Raw genomic sequence first — 15811 nt, forward strand, 5'->3', positions numbered from 1 at the left:
GACGTTTTATCCCCCATTCAGTGGCTGGACCCCCTGCGATCTCCAGCCTGGCACCCCAGCATTCTGAATATTTATGTACAGAATGCCGGTTTTGGGCGGCCGTGGTCGTGACATCACACCCCCTCTATTCATGTCTATGTGAGGGGGTCTGACAGCTGTGGTCGAACGGTGTATAAGATAAAGCTTCCAATATACTTTGTCCCAACCGTATTCTTTACAAACAGTATGGTAGTTCTTGTATTTTGTATTGTGACACAAATAAAACACTAGCTACATTTGTTAATAAAAAAGGATAACCCCTTTAATTAACTACTTCTTTTATAACTTACCACCCAATATGGTTGATCATGAAAGAAATGCCATTTCTTGGGGGGCATCAGTAGCTTACATTTAAGCAGAAGACCTGTATCAGAATAAAATACAAAATAAATTTGTATAATCTAGAAATAAAGTGTATGCATAATGTTGATGGTTAATATATATATATATATATATATATATATATATATATATATATATATGCATAATGTTGATGGCAGATAGCAAAGGACCACATTTGTTTTGAATTTGGAGCAACAAGGCTAGGCTGTAAATTAAAAATAAATAACATATTTCTTTTTGCCGTGTTTAAATTCTGGTTTAGACAAAAGTGTCTATACACATGTAGATTGTAAGGCCTTGTGGCAGGGCCTTCTCTCTCTCTCTATCAGTCTGTCATTTACGATGTGTCACATTTATGGAACAAAGGGCGCTATGAGGGTACGGGCACACATGTATACACAGTGTGTTTCTCGCTGGCAGCATGAAATACACTGTGCATTTTGCTATGAGCAGACACACAGGGCTTCCACACTGTAAGTTTCAGAGGTCGGCCCAGAGCGCCATTGTGGGGTGCAAACTTGCGTCCTATGCAGCTCAGTGTTTTCTCCTCTCCTCAGCTCTCCAAAGAATGCCAAAGATACAGCCGAGGGGAAGGCAGAGCAGGGGTGTGTAACTCTGAGCCCTGACGCACGCAAGTTTGCACACACTTCCTCACACAGCCTTCATTGTACAACAGCCTAGGACGCAAGTTTGCATCTCACATACACACTCCATCAGCTCTGAGCAGCTTCATTGTACAGCAGCTCTGAGGGTGTTAATACAGTGGTGTTCATGTCATTGTGTAAAGGCTGCTCATGGCTCGGAGCTGAGGGAATGTATGCAAACCTGCATCCTAGTACAATAAAGGCTGCTCGGGGCTCAGAGCTGAGGGACAGTGGCTACCGTAGTGAAGTCTGCTTGGGCTGAGGTGCAAACTTGCGTCCTAGTACAATAAAGGCTGCTCAGGGCTCCCAGAACTTCCTCTTAGCCAATCATGGCAGCTGTTCCACTGCCATTCTCTGCCTTTCCTTGGCTAGATCTTTGGCATTCTTTGAAGAGCCAAAAGGGAGAAGTGAACGCAGAGCTGCATAGGACGAAAGTTTGCATCTCACACTGTCATGACTGTGACGCACAAGGCCTCCAAACCTTTCTGCACACACAGGGCTCGGCAGGGACGCCTTGTGTGTCTGCTCATAGCAAAATGTGCAGTGTATTTCTTGCTGCCTGGCGTATTATTAAAATTAAATGACAGTAATATAAGTATCTAAAGAGCATGATATCAGCTCACTCCTGTATGCGCCCGGACTGGATTTGGACAAATCCACATAAAAAGCAAGCAAAAGAGAAGATGTCCAGCGCTGACTCTTGAACAAAAGAACTTCTTTATTGATTAAAAATCATGGTTGCCATGGGATACAACAAGGATTCATGCAGCTGTGTATGACTAAGGCCCTGCGGGCCGAAACGCGTCACGCTGCATGAATCTTTGTTGTATCCCATAGCAACCATGATTTTTAATCAATAAAGAAGTTCCTTTGTTCAAGAGTCAGCGCTGGACATCTTCTCTTTTGCATAGTAATATAAGTAGACTTATTTCGCAGACACAACTTAATGTACCAAGGGGTGTAAAAACTACTCACAGTTGAGATGTTGTCTTCATTCTATGGTTTATTCATTTCTTTAGTCATGGTTCAATACAAGTTTTTTTTTGGCATAGCAATGCCTTTGCTGAAGGTGTTACAGACCCGGACACTATTCTGTCTGAACGCAATATTTGGAGGAAACCTCCACTTATTAATGCGTGATGGGAGGTTCCCCGAAACGTTGTGTCTCAACAATTTTTCACACCCCAAAACATTAATAGAGTGTTTGATAGAACTCTGTCCAAGTGGTTTAACCTCAAAGCACACAATACATTGCTTACGAAGCAGACACGATGTTACACATTTTATTCCATATTTGCCTTTACAGTGGTTTAGACTAAATAAAAATTCTTCCTAGATGAAATATCTTCCCTGAATGAAATATCTTTTGCCTAACTATTGGCTTTCTACATTCCAGATGACAAAAGTCTTTCATTGGTTCGCTAAAATGGTCATTCTTTTTTTCTAATGTGTATATGCAAAATAAACCAGAAGTATCATGCATGACAAGACCTTGTGTTGGTTATTTATGTTGCCCAGACATGTCACTGCTGAGACTCACAAAGATTGTTATTTATAAACCCTGGCTGGTTGCCAAATGGGACCTTTTCGCTGCATAGACTTGTATAGCAAAAAGGTCCGATTTTATTGACAGTCGGGAGTTAGGTGCAGATCTCAGGAGTGAGTGCGATCCAAACTTTTAACATATCTGGGCTTTAGGCAACATGTCAAAAGTTTTAATTTCAATAATAGTAATGCTTTAAAGGGGTACTCCGCCCCTAGAAATCTTATCCCTTATCCAAAGGATAGGTGATAAGATGTCTGAATGCGGGTGTCCCAGCCGCTGGGGACCCCCGGGATCTTGGCTGCAGCACCCTCTGTTATTACTGCACAGAGCAAACTCGCTCTGTGCGTAATGACGGGCAATACAGGGGTTGTAACATCGTGACATCATGGCTCCGCCCCTCGTGAAGTCACGGCCCACCTCCTCAATACAGGTCTATGGAAGGTGGCGTGGTGGCGTCACGCCCCCTCCCATAGACTTCCATTAAGGGGGCGGGCGGTGACGTCACGAGGGGCGTAGCTGTGACATCACGATGCTCCGGCCCCTGTATCACGCATCATTATGCACAGAGCGAGTTTGCTCTGTGCAGTAATGACAGAGGGGTGCTGCAGCCAAGATCCCGGGGGTCCCCAGCAGCGGGACCTGCGATATGACTCTTATCCCCTATCCTTTGGGTAGGGGATAAGATGTCTAGGGGCAGAGTACCCCTTTAAGTTTACTTCATTGGCAGCTATGTCCAAAGTTGCAACCATATTATCTGTTAAGATAAGCCATTTTGACCTCAGATGTGTCAACAATAGGGAGAAGGTGGCTTAAATGAAATAAAATCATACAACCATAAGGCAAATGGCTATGGGAAGAATTTAACATTGATATATGCTGTCTATTTTGCTTTAAAGGGGTACTCCGGGGAACTAAACCCATAGCCCATCCTTTCCCTCTCACCAACCTATTTATCTGTCTAAATATCATTCATTAGCTATATAGAGCAGTTTCTCTCTTTCAGCTGTCACTTACATGTAGGGAGTGAGAGAAAGACTTTCTTATCAGATTCATCTTGTCTTTGTGCAAAGCCCTCACTGAGATTAGCCCCCACCCTCCTGGAATACAAACCCCACGTGATTTCTGTCTTCACTACACCTCCCCTCTCTCTCCCCTCCCTGTGTGAGGATCTTGCCATGAGAAAAACAACCCAGTGTTTGCTGAACACATAACGCTGCTCTTTGCCTGATGTAGATCTAATCACTGACTGCTGCCATTCAGAGCATAGCATGATTTATTGCTGGGGGGGGGGGGGGGGAGGATAGTTTGAAAGAAAATACATTTACAGTGTGTTTTTTTCATCAATACAGCATGCACACAGATAGTAAAAGCAATTGGCTGCCAGCCATTACAGAGAGCTGCACTGACTGCTGGGAGTTGTAGTATGGGCTGCAAGCAAGAAAAAATAATATTCAGGAAGCAACAGGGGCCACAGGAGCTGGCACAATTACATGGATAACTACAGGGGCAAAGGTCAGGTATTGTGGTGGCTTTGAGGCATTTTTATTTTTCTTAACTTCCCCAGAGCACCCCTTTAAATTGTCACACAATTTTAAGCAGCCCACAAACTGCAAAAATTTGCAACTCTTTAAAAAAGTATGCCACTATCACTGACTTTCACACGGTCTCTATTATGTTCTGAATTACATGTGACTTTTCAAGTTTTACTGCAAAAAAGTTGCATTCTGATGTCACACAGGGCATGGCTTGTTTTTAAGCTTAAAGGGGTATTCTGACCAAACACATCTTATCACCTATCCAAAGGTCTGATTGCAAGGGGCCCGCTTCTGCTGATACATTTGCCCTTTAGGTTTTGGCCAAAGACATTAATAGCTAAAGTGTAAAAAATTGTCTAGAATGAATATTCTACTGACCTGTAAGAATTCCACCACCTAGACTTAGTGTCAATGTTAGAAGAATACAACCAACACCAACAAGTGCTTGGAAGCTTGATCTGTAGAAAAAGGGTAGAAGAGCTACCTTACACATCAGTCAACAAACCCCTTCCATTTTGAGTTTTTATTTGAGATTATAGGTCTATGTTTAATAACAGCTCACCCATGTGTAGCAACATACCATAACTCAAAGTTTTTGTTAACATTGGTAATTGTATTGAACACAATGAAATTTGAGGAACTAGATTGAAATATCAGGTTGAAGAAAATAGAAGACCCTGCCTGCAATTCACTGACACAGTTAGATAGCTGGTAGGGCAAAGAGACACATGATACCTTTTATATATCTGTCTGTGCTTTCAAAACATAGAAAAATACTTTTACTCTCTGGTGCCAAGTGTCAAAGAGGTGTTTCCAAATCTCTAAAGTGCTGAGGGCTGGAACCATGGCCACTTTAACAATAGGAGCAATTGGTGCACCTGCATGAGACCCACTAATTTCTTGGCCCACTGACAGCTGCGGCATGGCTTTCAATTTTATCTACGTGCATTAGACACCTTTGTAATTTTAATAAATGTTTTTATCTATTGATATGAAATAAAGACTATATATTTTATGGTACGGTCTTTTCCTTAGTGTTTTTTTTCTCAGTATATAGGCTATATGGAAGTAATAATCTCATTAATTTTAGACATATTTCATTTCATGCGCCGGTCTAAAGTAAACCCCTTCCCACCCAGTGTAGTAAAGGCGTAAATTGTAATACAGTGGTCCCTCAACATACGATGGTAATTCGTTCCAAACGACCCATCGTTTGTCGAATCCATCGTATGTTGAGGGATTCATGCAATGTAAAAAGTGCATCTAATACTCACCTGTCCCCACTGCTCCGGACCGTGTCCTCACCGCTCCCGATGCTGTCCCAGGGGCTCCCGATGCTGTCCCACTGCTCCGGCGTCTTCTTCAGGATCCTCCGGCTTCTTCCGCATCTTCTCCGGTGTCCGGGCCTCGCTTTCTGGTGACGTTATTACGTTGCTGCGCCGGGACGGCGTGCACACGATGTAATAACGCCGCCGGAAAGCGAGGCCCGGACCCCGGAGAAGATGCAGAAGACGCCGGAGGACCGCGAAGTGGACCCGGAGCAGCGGGGATAGGTAAGTGAACCTGTCTAGGATGCTTAAACTGCTATCCGACAGCAGCTTAAGCATTTTGCGCTGTCGGATAGCAGTTAATGCGATGGCCCCGACATATAAAAGCATCGTATGTCGATGCTGACATCGACATGCGATGGCCTCTGAGAGGTCATCGTATGTCGATTTGATCATATGTCGGGGCCATCGCATGTCGTGGGGGTTACTGTACATTTATTGGGGTGGAGTGGCCACGCCCCCTTCAGGCAAAGCCATGACGAGCCCTGTCCTCTTGGTGAACACTGTGCAGATCAAGCAAAATGTAAAAAAGTATTTTGTGCAGAAATGTGTGACATTTTTCAGGCCTTTGTCTGGCACAGACTTAAATAGATGTCCCCCTAAAACTTAAACTAACATTATCACTGTAGGTCCCATACAGTCATGGCCGTAAATGTTGGCACTCCTGACATTTTTCTAGAAAATGAAGTATTTCTCACAGATAAGGATTGCAGTAACACATGTTTTACTATACACATGTTTATTCCCTTTGTGTGTATTGGAACTAAACAAAAAAAGGGAGGAAAAAAAGCAAATTGACATAATGACACACCAAACTCCAAAAATGGGCTGTATAAAATTATTGGCACCTTTCAAAATTGTGGAAAAATTAGATTGTTTCAAGCATGTGATGCTCCTTTAAACTCACCTGGGTCAAGTAACAGGTGGGGGCAATATAAAAATCCCACCTGAAAGCAGATAAAAAGGAGAGGAGTTCACCTAGTCTTTGCATTGTGTGTCTGTGTGTGCCACACTAAGCATGGACAACAGAAAGAGGAGAAGATAACTGTCTGAGAACTTGAGAACCAAAATTGTGGAAAAATATCAACAATATTAAGGTTACAAGTCCATCTCCAGAGATCTAGATTTGCCTTTGTCCACAGTGCGCAACATTATCAAGAAGTTTGCAACCCATGGCATTGTAGCTAATCTCCCTGGGCATGGACGGAAGAGAAAAATTGATGAAAGGTGTCAACGCAGGATAGTACGGATGGTGGATAAGCAGCCCCAAACAAGTTCCAAGGATAGTCAAGCTGTCCTGCAGGCTCAGGGAGCATCAGTGTCAGCACGAACTATTCATCAACATTTAAATGAAATGGCAGGAGACCCAGGAGGATCCCACTGCTGACACAGAGATATAAAAAAGCAAGACTACATTTTGCCAAAATGAACTTGAGTAAGCCAAAATCCTTCTGGGAAAACGTCTTGTGGACAGATGAGACCAAGATAGAGCTTTTTGGTAAAGCACATCATTCTACTGTTTACCGAAAACAGAATGAGGCCTACAAAGAAAAGAACACAGTACCTACAGTTAAATATGGTGGAGGTTCAATGATGTTTTGGGGTTGTTTGCTGCCTCTGGCACTGGGTGCCTTGAATGTGTGCAAGGCATCATGAAATCCGAGGATTGCCAAAGGATTTTGGGTTGTACTGTACAGCACAGTGTCAGAAAATTGGGTTTGCGTCAAAGATCTTGGGTCTTCCAGAAGGGCAATGACCCCAAACATATACATCAAAAAGCACCTAGAAATGGATGACAACAAAGTGCTGGAGAGTTCTGAAGTGGCCAGCAATGAGTTTAGATCTAAATCCCATTGAACACCTGTGGAGAGATCTTAAAATTGCTGTTGGGAAAAGGAGCAGTTTGCAAAGGAGGAGTGGTCCAACATTCTGGCTGAGAGATGTAAGAAGCTTATTGATGGTTATAGGAGGCGACTGATATTAGTTATTTTTTCTAAAGGGTGTGCAACCAAACATTAGGTTAACCCCTTAAAGGAGATGTCCGGTGCTCACTTTTCTTATTTTATCCGTTCCGGGCTGAAAAATAAAAGAAAACACATTTTCTCTTACCTGCCTAGGCTCCCCCGGTGCTTCAGTACAGGTGTTCGGTCCCCGGGCTGTATTCTTCTTACTTCTTGTTAGCCCGACACGTCACACGGAGCTTCAACCTATCACCGGCCGCAGCGATGTCCCGCCTCGGCCAGTGATAGACTGAAGCTCCGTGTGACGTTCCGGGCTAACAGGAAGAAAGAAGAATACAGCCCGGGGACCGAACGCCTGTACCGGAGCACCGGGGGAGCGTAGGCAGGCAAGAGAAAGCTTCTTTTCTTTTTTTTTGCAGCCCGGAACGGATACAATAAGAAACAACCAGTGTGTCTCCAGCTGTTGCAAAAGTACAACTCCCAGCATGCACGGTCTGTCAGTACATGCTGGGAGTTGTAGTTTTGAAACAGCTGGAGGTTTGCCCCCCCCCCCCCATGTGAACGTACAGGGTACATTCACACGGGCAGGCTTACAGTAAGTTTCCTGCTTCAAGTTTGGGCTGCGGCAAATTTTTCACTGCAGCGCAAACTCCTAGCGGGAAACTCACCGTAACACGCCAGTGCGAATGTACCCTAAAAACACTACACTACACTACACTAACACATAATAAAGGGTAAAACACTACATATACATATATACTGTCCCCCCCAATAAAAATGAAAAATGTATTGTATGGCAGTGTTTCCAAAACGGTGCCCCGAGCTGTTGCAAAACAACAACTCCCAGCATTTATGGACAGCCACTGACTGTCAGGCATGCTGGGAATTTAGCAACAGCTGGAGGCACCCTGTTTGGGAATCACTGGCGTAGAATACCCCTATGGCCACCCCTATGCAATCCCTAATTTAGTCCTCAAATGCGCATGGAGCTCTCTCACTTCGGAGCCCTAAGGAAACAGTTTAGGGCCACATATGAGGTATCTCCATACTCGGGAGAAATTGCACTACAAATTTGGGGGGGCTTTTTCTCCTTTTACCCCTTATGAAAAGGAAAAGTTGGGGTCTACACCAGCTTGTTAGTGTAAAAAAATTAAAAAAATTTACACTAACATGCTGGTGTTGCCCCATACTTTTTATTTTCACAAGCATTAAAAGGAAAAAAAGACCCCTAAAATTTGTAACGCAATTTCTCCTGAGTACAGAAATACCCCATACGTGAGCGTAAAATGCTCTGCGGACGCACAACAAGGCTCAGGAATGAGAGCGCACCATGTGCATTTGAGGCCAAAAATGGTGATTTGCACAGGGGTGGCCGATTTTACAGCGGTTCTGACATTAACGCAAAAAAATAAATACCCACATGTGACCCCATTCTGGAAACTACACCCCTCACGTAATATAATAAGGGGTACAATAAGCATTTATGCCCCACAGGGGTCTGGCAGATTTTTGGAACAGTGGTCCGTGAAAATGAAAAATTTAATTTTTCATTTGCACAGCCCACTGTTCCAAAGATCTGTCAAACGCCAGTGGTGTGTAAATACTCACTGCACACCTTATTAAATTCTGTGAGGGGTGTAGTTTCCAAAATAGGGTCACATGTGGGGGGGTCCACTGTTCTGGCACTACAGGGGCTTTGTAATGTGACATGCCCCCCAAAAACCATTTAGGAAAAACTCACTCTCCAAAATCCCACTGACGCTCCTTCCCTTCTGAGCCCTCTACTGCGCCCGCCGAACACTTGACATACACATATGAAGTATTTTCTTACTCGAGAGAAATTGGGCTACACATTTTAGGAAGATTTCTCTCCTTTTACCCCTTGTAAAAATTCAATAACTGGGTCTACAAGAACATGCGAGTGTAAAAAATGAAGATTTTGAATTTTCTCCTTCAATTTGCTGCTATTCCTGTGAAACACCTAAAGGGTTAACAAACCTTTCAAATGTCATTTTGAATACTTTGAGGGGTGCAGTTTTTATAATGGGGTCATTTGTGGAATATTTCTAATAAGAAGGCCCTTCAAATCCACTTCAAAACAGAACTGGTCCCTGAAAAATTTTGATTTTGAAAATTTTGTGAAAAATTGGAAAATTGCTGCTATAATTTGAAGCCCTCTGATGTCTTCCAAAAGTAAAAACATGTCAACTTTATGATGGAAACATAAAGTAGACATATTGTATATGTGAATCAATATATAATTTATTTGGAATATTCATTTTCCTTATAAGCAGAGAGCTTCAAAGTAAAAAAAAATGAAACATTTTAAATGTTTTCATCAAATTTTGGAATTTTTCACCAAGAAATGATTCAAGTATCGACAAAATTTTACCACTAACATAAAGTAGAATATGTCACGAAAAAACAATCTCGGAATCAGAATGAAAGGTAAAAGCATCCAAGAGTTATTAATGTTTAAAGTGACAGTGGTCAGATTTGCAAAAAATGGCCGTGTCCTACAGTGAAAATTGGCTGGGTCCTTAAGGGGTTATGGGTGCCAATAATTTTGTCCAGCCCATTTTTGGAGTTTGGTGTAACATTATGTCCAATTTGCTTTTTTTCCTACTTTTTTTGGTTAAGTTCCAATACACACAAAGGGAATAAACAAGTGTATAACAAAACCTGTGTAACTGCAATCCTTTTCTGTGAGAAATACTTCATTTTCTAGAAAAATTTCAGGGGTGCCAACATTTAAGGCCATGACTGTACATTTGGTTATGGTCTAAAAAACAACCTCTAGTAGTCTGCAGTAGAAACCAATTATTAGAATTGTATTACCCAGAGCTACAAGCAGACACCCACACAATTTTTGCCATTTTTGACTTACATACTTACATTCCTATGCCAAAATCTGCCACTAGGATTATGACTGTATAGGCTATACCTCCAAGAAGTCCCGGCATTCCAAAAGTATAGTGAATTCCACATGTATCATGCACTAATGTGATGAAATTCATTGTATTCTGAAACATAGCATTGTATACAGATTAATAATAAATTACACTCAGCATTATTTTTATTGTGTTTTATACATAGATTAATCATAACATTAAAGAGGTTTTTCAGTAATTACGACTGATCCTTAGATAAACCAACAATATCAGATTAAAGTGTCTCGGGAAACGCCGAGTTTAGAAGCAAATCCCCATAGCAAACATCTTCTAAACTGGGCGTTTCCCGAGACAGGTGTCATCAGAGAGCACTTAAACAGAAAAGAACAACTCAACTTCAGAAGCTCATAAGTATTGAAAAGATTAAGATTTTTTAATAGAAGTAATTTACAAATCTGTTTAACTTTCTGGAGCCAGTTGATATATAAAAAAAAGTTTTTCCTGGAATACCCCTTTAAGTATGAGTCTGACTCCCAGAAGCTTCACCAAACAACTTACTGTAAGGGAAGCATTTCCTATGCACTGGATAGGGGATTAGTGTCTCACCAAGGGGGGGGGGTCTGACTGCTAGGAACCCTGTGATTTCCAGAAGGAGCCCCCTGCTCTCTCCATTGCATGGAGTGATAGACTTCATGCACTGTCTATGGGAGCACCAAAAATACCTGAGTTCTGTAATCGGGAATATATGGCACTCCCATAGACCGTGCATTGAGCGCATGCCATCTACTGCTTCATGCAACGGGGAGAGCCGGGGCTGCATTCCAGAGATCCGACCAGAGGAAGGGGATAACATTTCTCCTCACCTTTTTCTACTTTCAATAGATTATTATAGAAGTAAATCTGTTTACTCAGAACAAACTTGGAGACAAGGATCTGATTAACCTTATTCTAGAAAGAAAAACTGTGTCTGGTGGTCCGTAAGTCTTGAAAGATTGGTCTTGAGAGAAGTCTGCACAAGGACATCCAAAACCTGGAAATAAACTGGACTTCTTGGCCCGAAACTATATGCCATGGATAGGTTTCTGCTAACTGAAATATGGATGTTAATCTCTGCAGAGGAATAAAATGTGCCATCTTCAAAAACATTCTACCAATACCCATAAAAAGATGCATGTTGCCTAGTGTAACAGGGAGCCCAAAAAGGGCCTAATAACTAAAAGAATTGGTCCAGTGAAGACTCCAGAGTTGCAGAAAAGGTGGCACAAAAATCCACTAGGAGAATGGCAAAAACAAATTCACACCTAGTCTAAGATACCCTGAGTATCCCCAATATGTGTAGAATTTTCCGACATGGGTCAGATGTAGTGTTGCTCGCGAATATTCGCAATTCGAATTTTATTCGCGAATATCGCATATTCGCGAATTCGCGAATATTCGCGAATATAGCGCTATATATTCGTAATTACGAATATTCTTTTTTTTTTTTTTTCCACAGTACACATCACAGTGATCACCCCTCTCTGCTTCCAGCTTATGTGGTGTAAGAAGGCTCTAATACTACTGTGTGAGACCGGTGTGCGAATTTTCGCATATGCGAAAATATGCGTACGCTAATTTTTGCATATGCGACTTTTCGCTTATGCTAATTTTTGTATATACAAATTCGCATATGCGAAAATAAAACGAGAATATTACTAATATGCGAATATGACGAATATTCGTCCATATATTCGCGAATATTCGCGAATTCGAATATGGCCTATGCCGCTCAACACTAGTCAGATGCGATGTATGTGAGTACACTGCGCAAGTCCTGTGGTCTGTTCAAAGTGGCGGATTGCTATTACGACCAGGCACAGCAGGAGGCACGCTAGGGTCGGTCATCAGCAGATATGCAGCGTAAAATATGCTGTGGATCAGTTACTTGTGACCCTACCTTTAATAAACAGATTTTTTGTCCAGTCTAAGGAAATTTGATAATACACTGAATCAAACAAGTCTTTGGATTGCCTTATTATCACTGAGGGGCTGGAAGGTGTGAGATGTGTCCTACAGCAGCAGCTGAAGTAGCATCTAGAGCAGCTGCAATACTGCAGGGGGAGGATACGGTCTAGGTAGGACAAGTTGGTCAGAAGGAACTGGATAGTCTCTTGCTGACACTTGTTACATGATTTTATCAGCTAAATAAACATTCACATGCAAAGCAGTCATTTGGTTCCATAACCAATATATATATAAAAGGGGTTGTCTGGCAAAACAAACAACGGTGTATGGTGTCTAAAAGTATAATAAAGCAACCCACTAATATAATGTTATTAGCCATAATGCACAGATGTCTGTGTCTGAGAAGGGGCACAGCAGCATCATTCATTGTGGGGCACAGCAGCATCATTCATTGTGGGGGCACAGCAGCATCATTCATTGTGGGGCACAGCAGCATCATTCATTGTGGGGGCACAGCAGCATCATTCATTGTGGGGCACAGCAGCATCATTCATTGTGGGGCACAGCAGCATCATTCATTGTGGGGCACAGCAGCATCATTCATTGTGGGGGCACAGCAGCATCATTCATTGTGGGGGCACAGTGGCATCATTCATTGTGGGGGCACAGCAGCATCATTCATTGTGGGGGCACAGTGGCATCCTTCATTGTGGGGGCACAGTGGCATCATTCATTGTGGGGGCACAGCGGCATCATTCTTTATGGGGCACAGCGGCATGCCTCATTCATTGTGGGGGCAGAGCAGCATCATTCATTGGGGGGGCACAGCAGCATCATTCCTTGTGGGGGCACAGTGGCATCATTCATTGTGGGGGCACAGCGGCATCATTCATTGTGGGGGCACAGCAGCATCATTCATTGTGGGGGCACAGCGGCATCATTTATTGTGGGACACAGCTGTATTATTTTTAGGGGTACAGTATGAGGCAGTATTATTTTCAGGGGTACAGTAGGCAGCGGTATTACTTTTAAGGGTACAGTATGCAGCAGTGTTATTTTCAGGGGTACAGTAAGCAGCAGTATTATTTTTAGGGGTACAGTATGTGACAATATTCAGAAAATACAGGAAACAGTACATAGCCCTTAGCTCGGACCTTTACCAGTGACAGACCTGGATGAGCGGACCCTCACTAAAATAGTTGAGTACCCCTGATATAGAAGAAGGGTGGAGTCAAAGCTCATGCCAGGAATCAAATCTAAATGTAATTTTTTGTGCCAATTTTTTAATAAAAATCTATTCAAGCATATAGTTGTTCACAAAAAATATGTAACTGTGCAAAAGTAAATTTTCCACTTTGGGAGGAGTATGCCAAACAAAGATCTTACCTGTAAGTATGTGAAACCAATTGTAGAAACCAACCCAGCTAATAAACCTAGGGTCATTGAAATCCATGGATGCTGGACCATATAAGCAATAAATCCAGCAGAAACCCCTCCTGCTAGTATTGCATTTCGGACAATGATCTAAAAAAAACATACAACAGTTACTGTTCGAACTGGGTGTATGTACTTTGATTAAAAAAATGATAATGTTAATGTGTGCCACTACAATCTGATGATGGCTATACATGATATATTATTAGTGGGATGGCCTGACAATGTATATAGCGACCTGTGGAAAAAGATGTTGAGGAAAGAAGGATTAGTCCCGCTGGATTTCAAATCCACCGGGCAGCGGGAAATCCACTGGGGATTCTGCTATGCGCAGACACACAGGGCTACTGTGCCGCAGCCATATGTGTGCAATAAGGTTTGGAGGCAGGCCTGTGCGTTACAGTTATGTCGGCATCCTGTGCACTTCTCCAAACCTTACTGCTGTGAAAAATCACACAGGGCTACCCTGACGCAGTCCTGTTTGAGCAAACAGGGCTGCAGCAGGGTAGATCTGTGTGACTTTTCATAGCAGCATCCCCAGCATATGAGCGTAGGACTACCTGGACGTGTGCCGTCCTCATTGACGGCAATGCAGTCCAGGTGGAATGCTGCCAAAAGAAAGAACATGACAAAAAAGGAGAGAAGTCCTCCGAATGTGCCTAAAATATAACTTTTACTTCAAATATTAAAATATATTAATTCTAATAGGTGTATGGTATTAATGTTGCCGGTTGCAAAATAAAGAGATGATTGATGTGCTGTTATCCAAGAAGTGGCTGAGCCCAGCCAGTCTTCTAGCAGCACTATCACTGGTAAAATACAATATTAGTAACGCCAATATAAATACCACCAATGTGTTTCTATCACCTGTCACGGTGATGTCATCAGGGAGGCAATCTATATGCAGTTATAAAGTAATCGCAACTATCTAGGTACCATGAAGCATACAACAATATTTGTTAAAATTTATTAATATTTGTCAGACGCCATCTCCTCGCTGGAACCTGCGAGAGAGCTGGTAATCCCCGGCTCCCTGCTGTTTGCAGGTGTCTCACGCCGCACTTCTGTTTATCCCCGGAAACCGTGGATCGCAAGTGATCAAAACAGACAGTGGATATATGCCATTCTTTTCTTTACAGGCTATGCTGTGAGCTAAATATACCTGGGACATGATGTGCTATTTCTAAATCCACTGCATATACCTCTTTGCAACACTTGGAAGTGATTTTTTCCTCTCTAGGACCTGATTGCAACTGTGATAACTTTAAACAAATATTGTTGTATGCTTCATGGTACCTAGATAGTTGCGATTACTTGATAACTGCATATAGATTGCCTCCCTGATGACATCACCGTGACAGGTGATAGAAACACATTGGTGGTATTTATATTGGCGTTACTAATATTGTATTTTACCAGTGATAGTGCTGCTAGAAGACTGGCTGGGCTCAGCCACTTCTTGGATAACAGCACATCAATCATCTCTTTATTTTGCCACCGGCAACATTAATACCATACACCTATTAGAATAAATATATTTTAATATTTGAAGTAAAAGTTATATTTTAGGCACATCCGGAGGACATCTCTCCTTTTTTGTCATTTTCATGCTGGACGTTATTTCTGAGTCTATAGTGGTTTATTTAGAACCACCTCATTAATTCTACCTTTTAGTATAAAAGAAAGAACATGACAAAAAAAGGGGGTTAGTGCAGCTTACAATTAACCCCTTAACGACACAGGACGTATATTTACGTCCTGCGCCGGCTCCCGCGATATGAAGCGGGATCGCACCGCGATCCCGCATCATATCGCGTCGGTCCCGGTGCTCATCAACGGCCGGGAGCCGCGGCTAATACCACACATCGCCGATCGCGGCGATGTGCGGTATTAACCCTTTAGAAGCGGCGGTCAAAGCTGACCGCCGCTTCTAAAGCGAAACTGAAAGTGACCCGGCAGCTCAGTCGGGCTGTTCGGGACCGCCGCGATGTCCCGAACAGCTGACCGGACACCGGGAGGGCCCTTACCTGCCTCCTCGGTGTCCGATCGGCGAATGACTGCTCCGTGCCTGAGATCCAGGCAGGAGCAGTTAAGCGCCGATAACACTGATCACAGGCGTGTTAATACACGCCAGTGATCTGTGTAGA

At 42.7% G+C, this 15811-nt stretch overlaps 1 protein-coding gene across 1 annotated transcript in view; it reads right to left on the reverse strand.

Moving 5' to 3' along the window:
* LOC130356050 (RH-like protein) overlaps positions 1-15811 on the reverse strand; it is a 71434-nt gene that overhangs the window by 1554 nt on the left and 54069 nt on the right. Inside the window, exons 6-9 of the mRNA XM_056557072.1 lie at positions 13617-13754; positions 10291-10418; positions 4485-4564; positions 330-403 (exon numbers count right to left, since the gene is read on the reverse strand). Coding sequence (XP_056413047.1) covers positions 330-403; positions 4485-4564; positions 10291-10418; positions 13617-13754 — 420 coding nt within the window. The remainder of the gene's footprint in view (positions 1-329; positions 404-4484; positions 4565-10290; positions 10419-13616; positions 13755-15811) is intronic.

Source organism: Hyla sarda, chromosome 2 (assembly GCF_029499605.1).
Source record: "Hyla sarda isolate aHylSar1 chromosome 2, aHylSar1.hap1, whole genome shotgun sequence".
Classification (NCBI taxonomy): Eukaryota; Metazoa; Chordata; class Amphibia; order Anura; family Hylidae; genus Hyla; species Hyla sarda.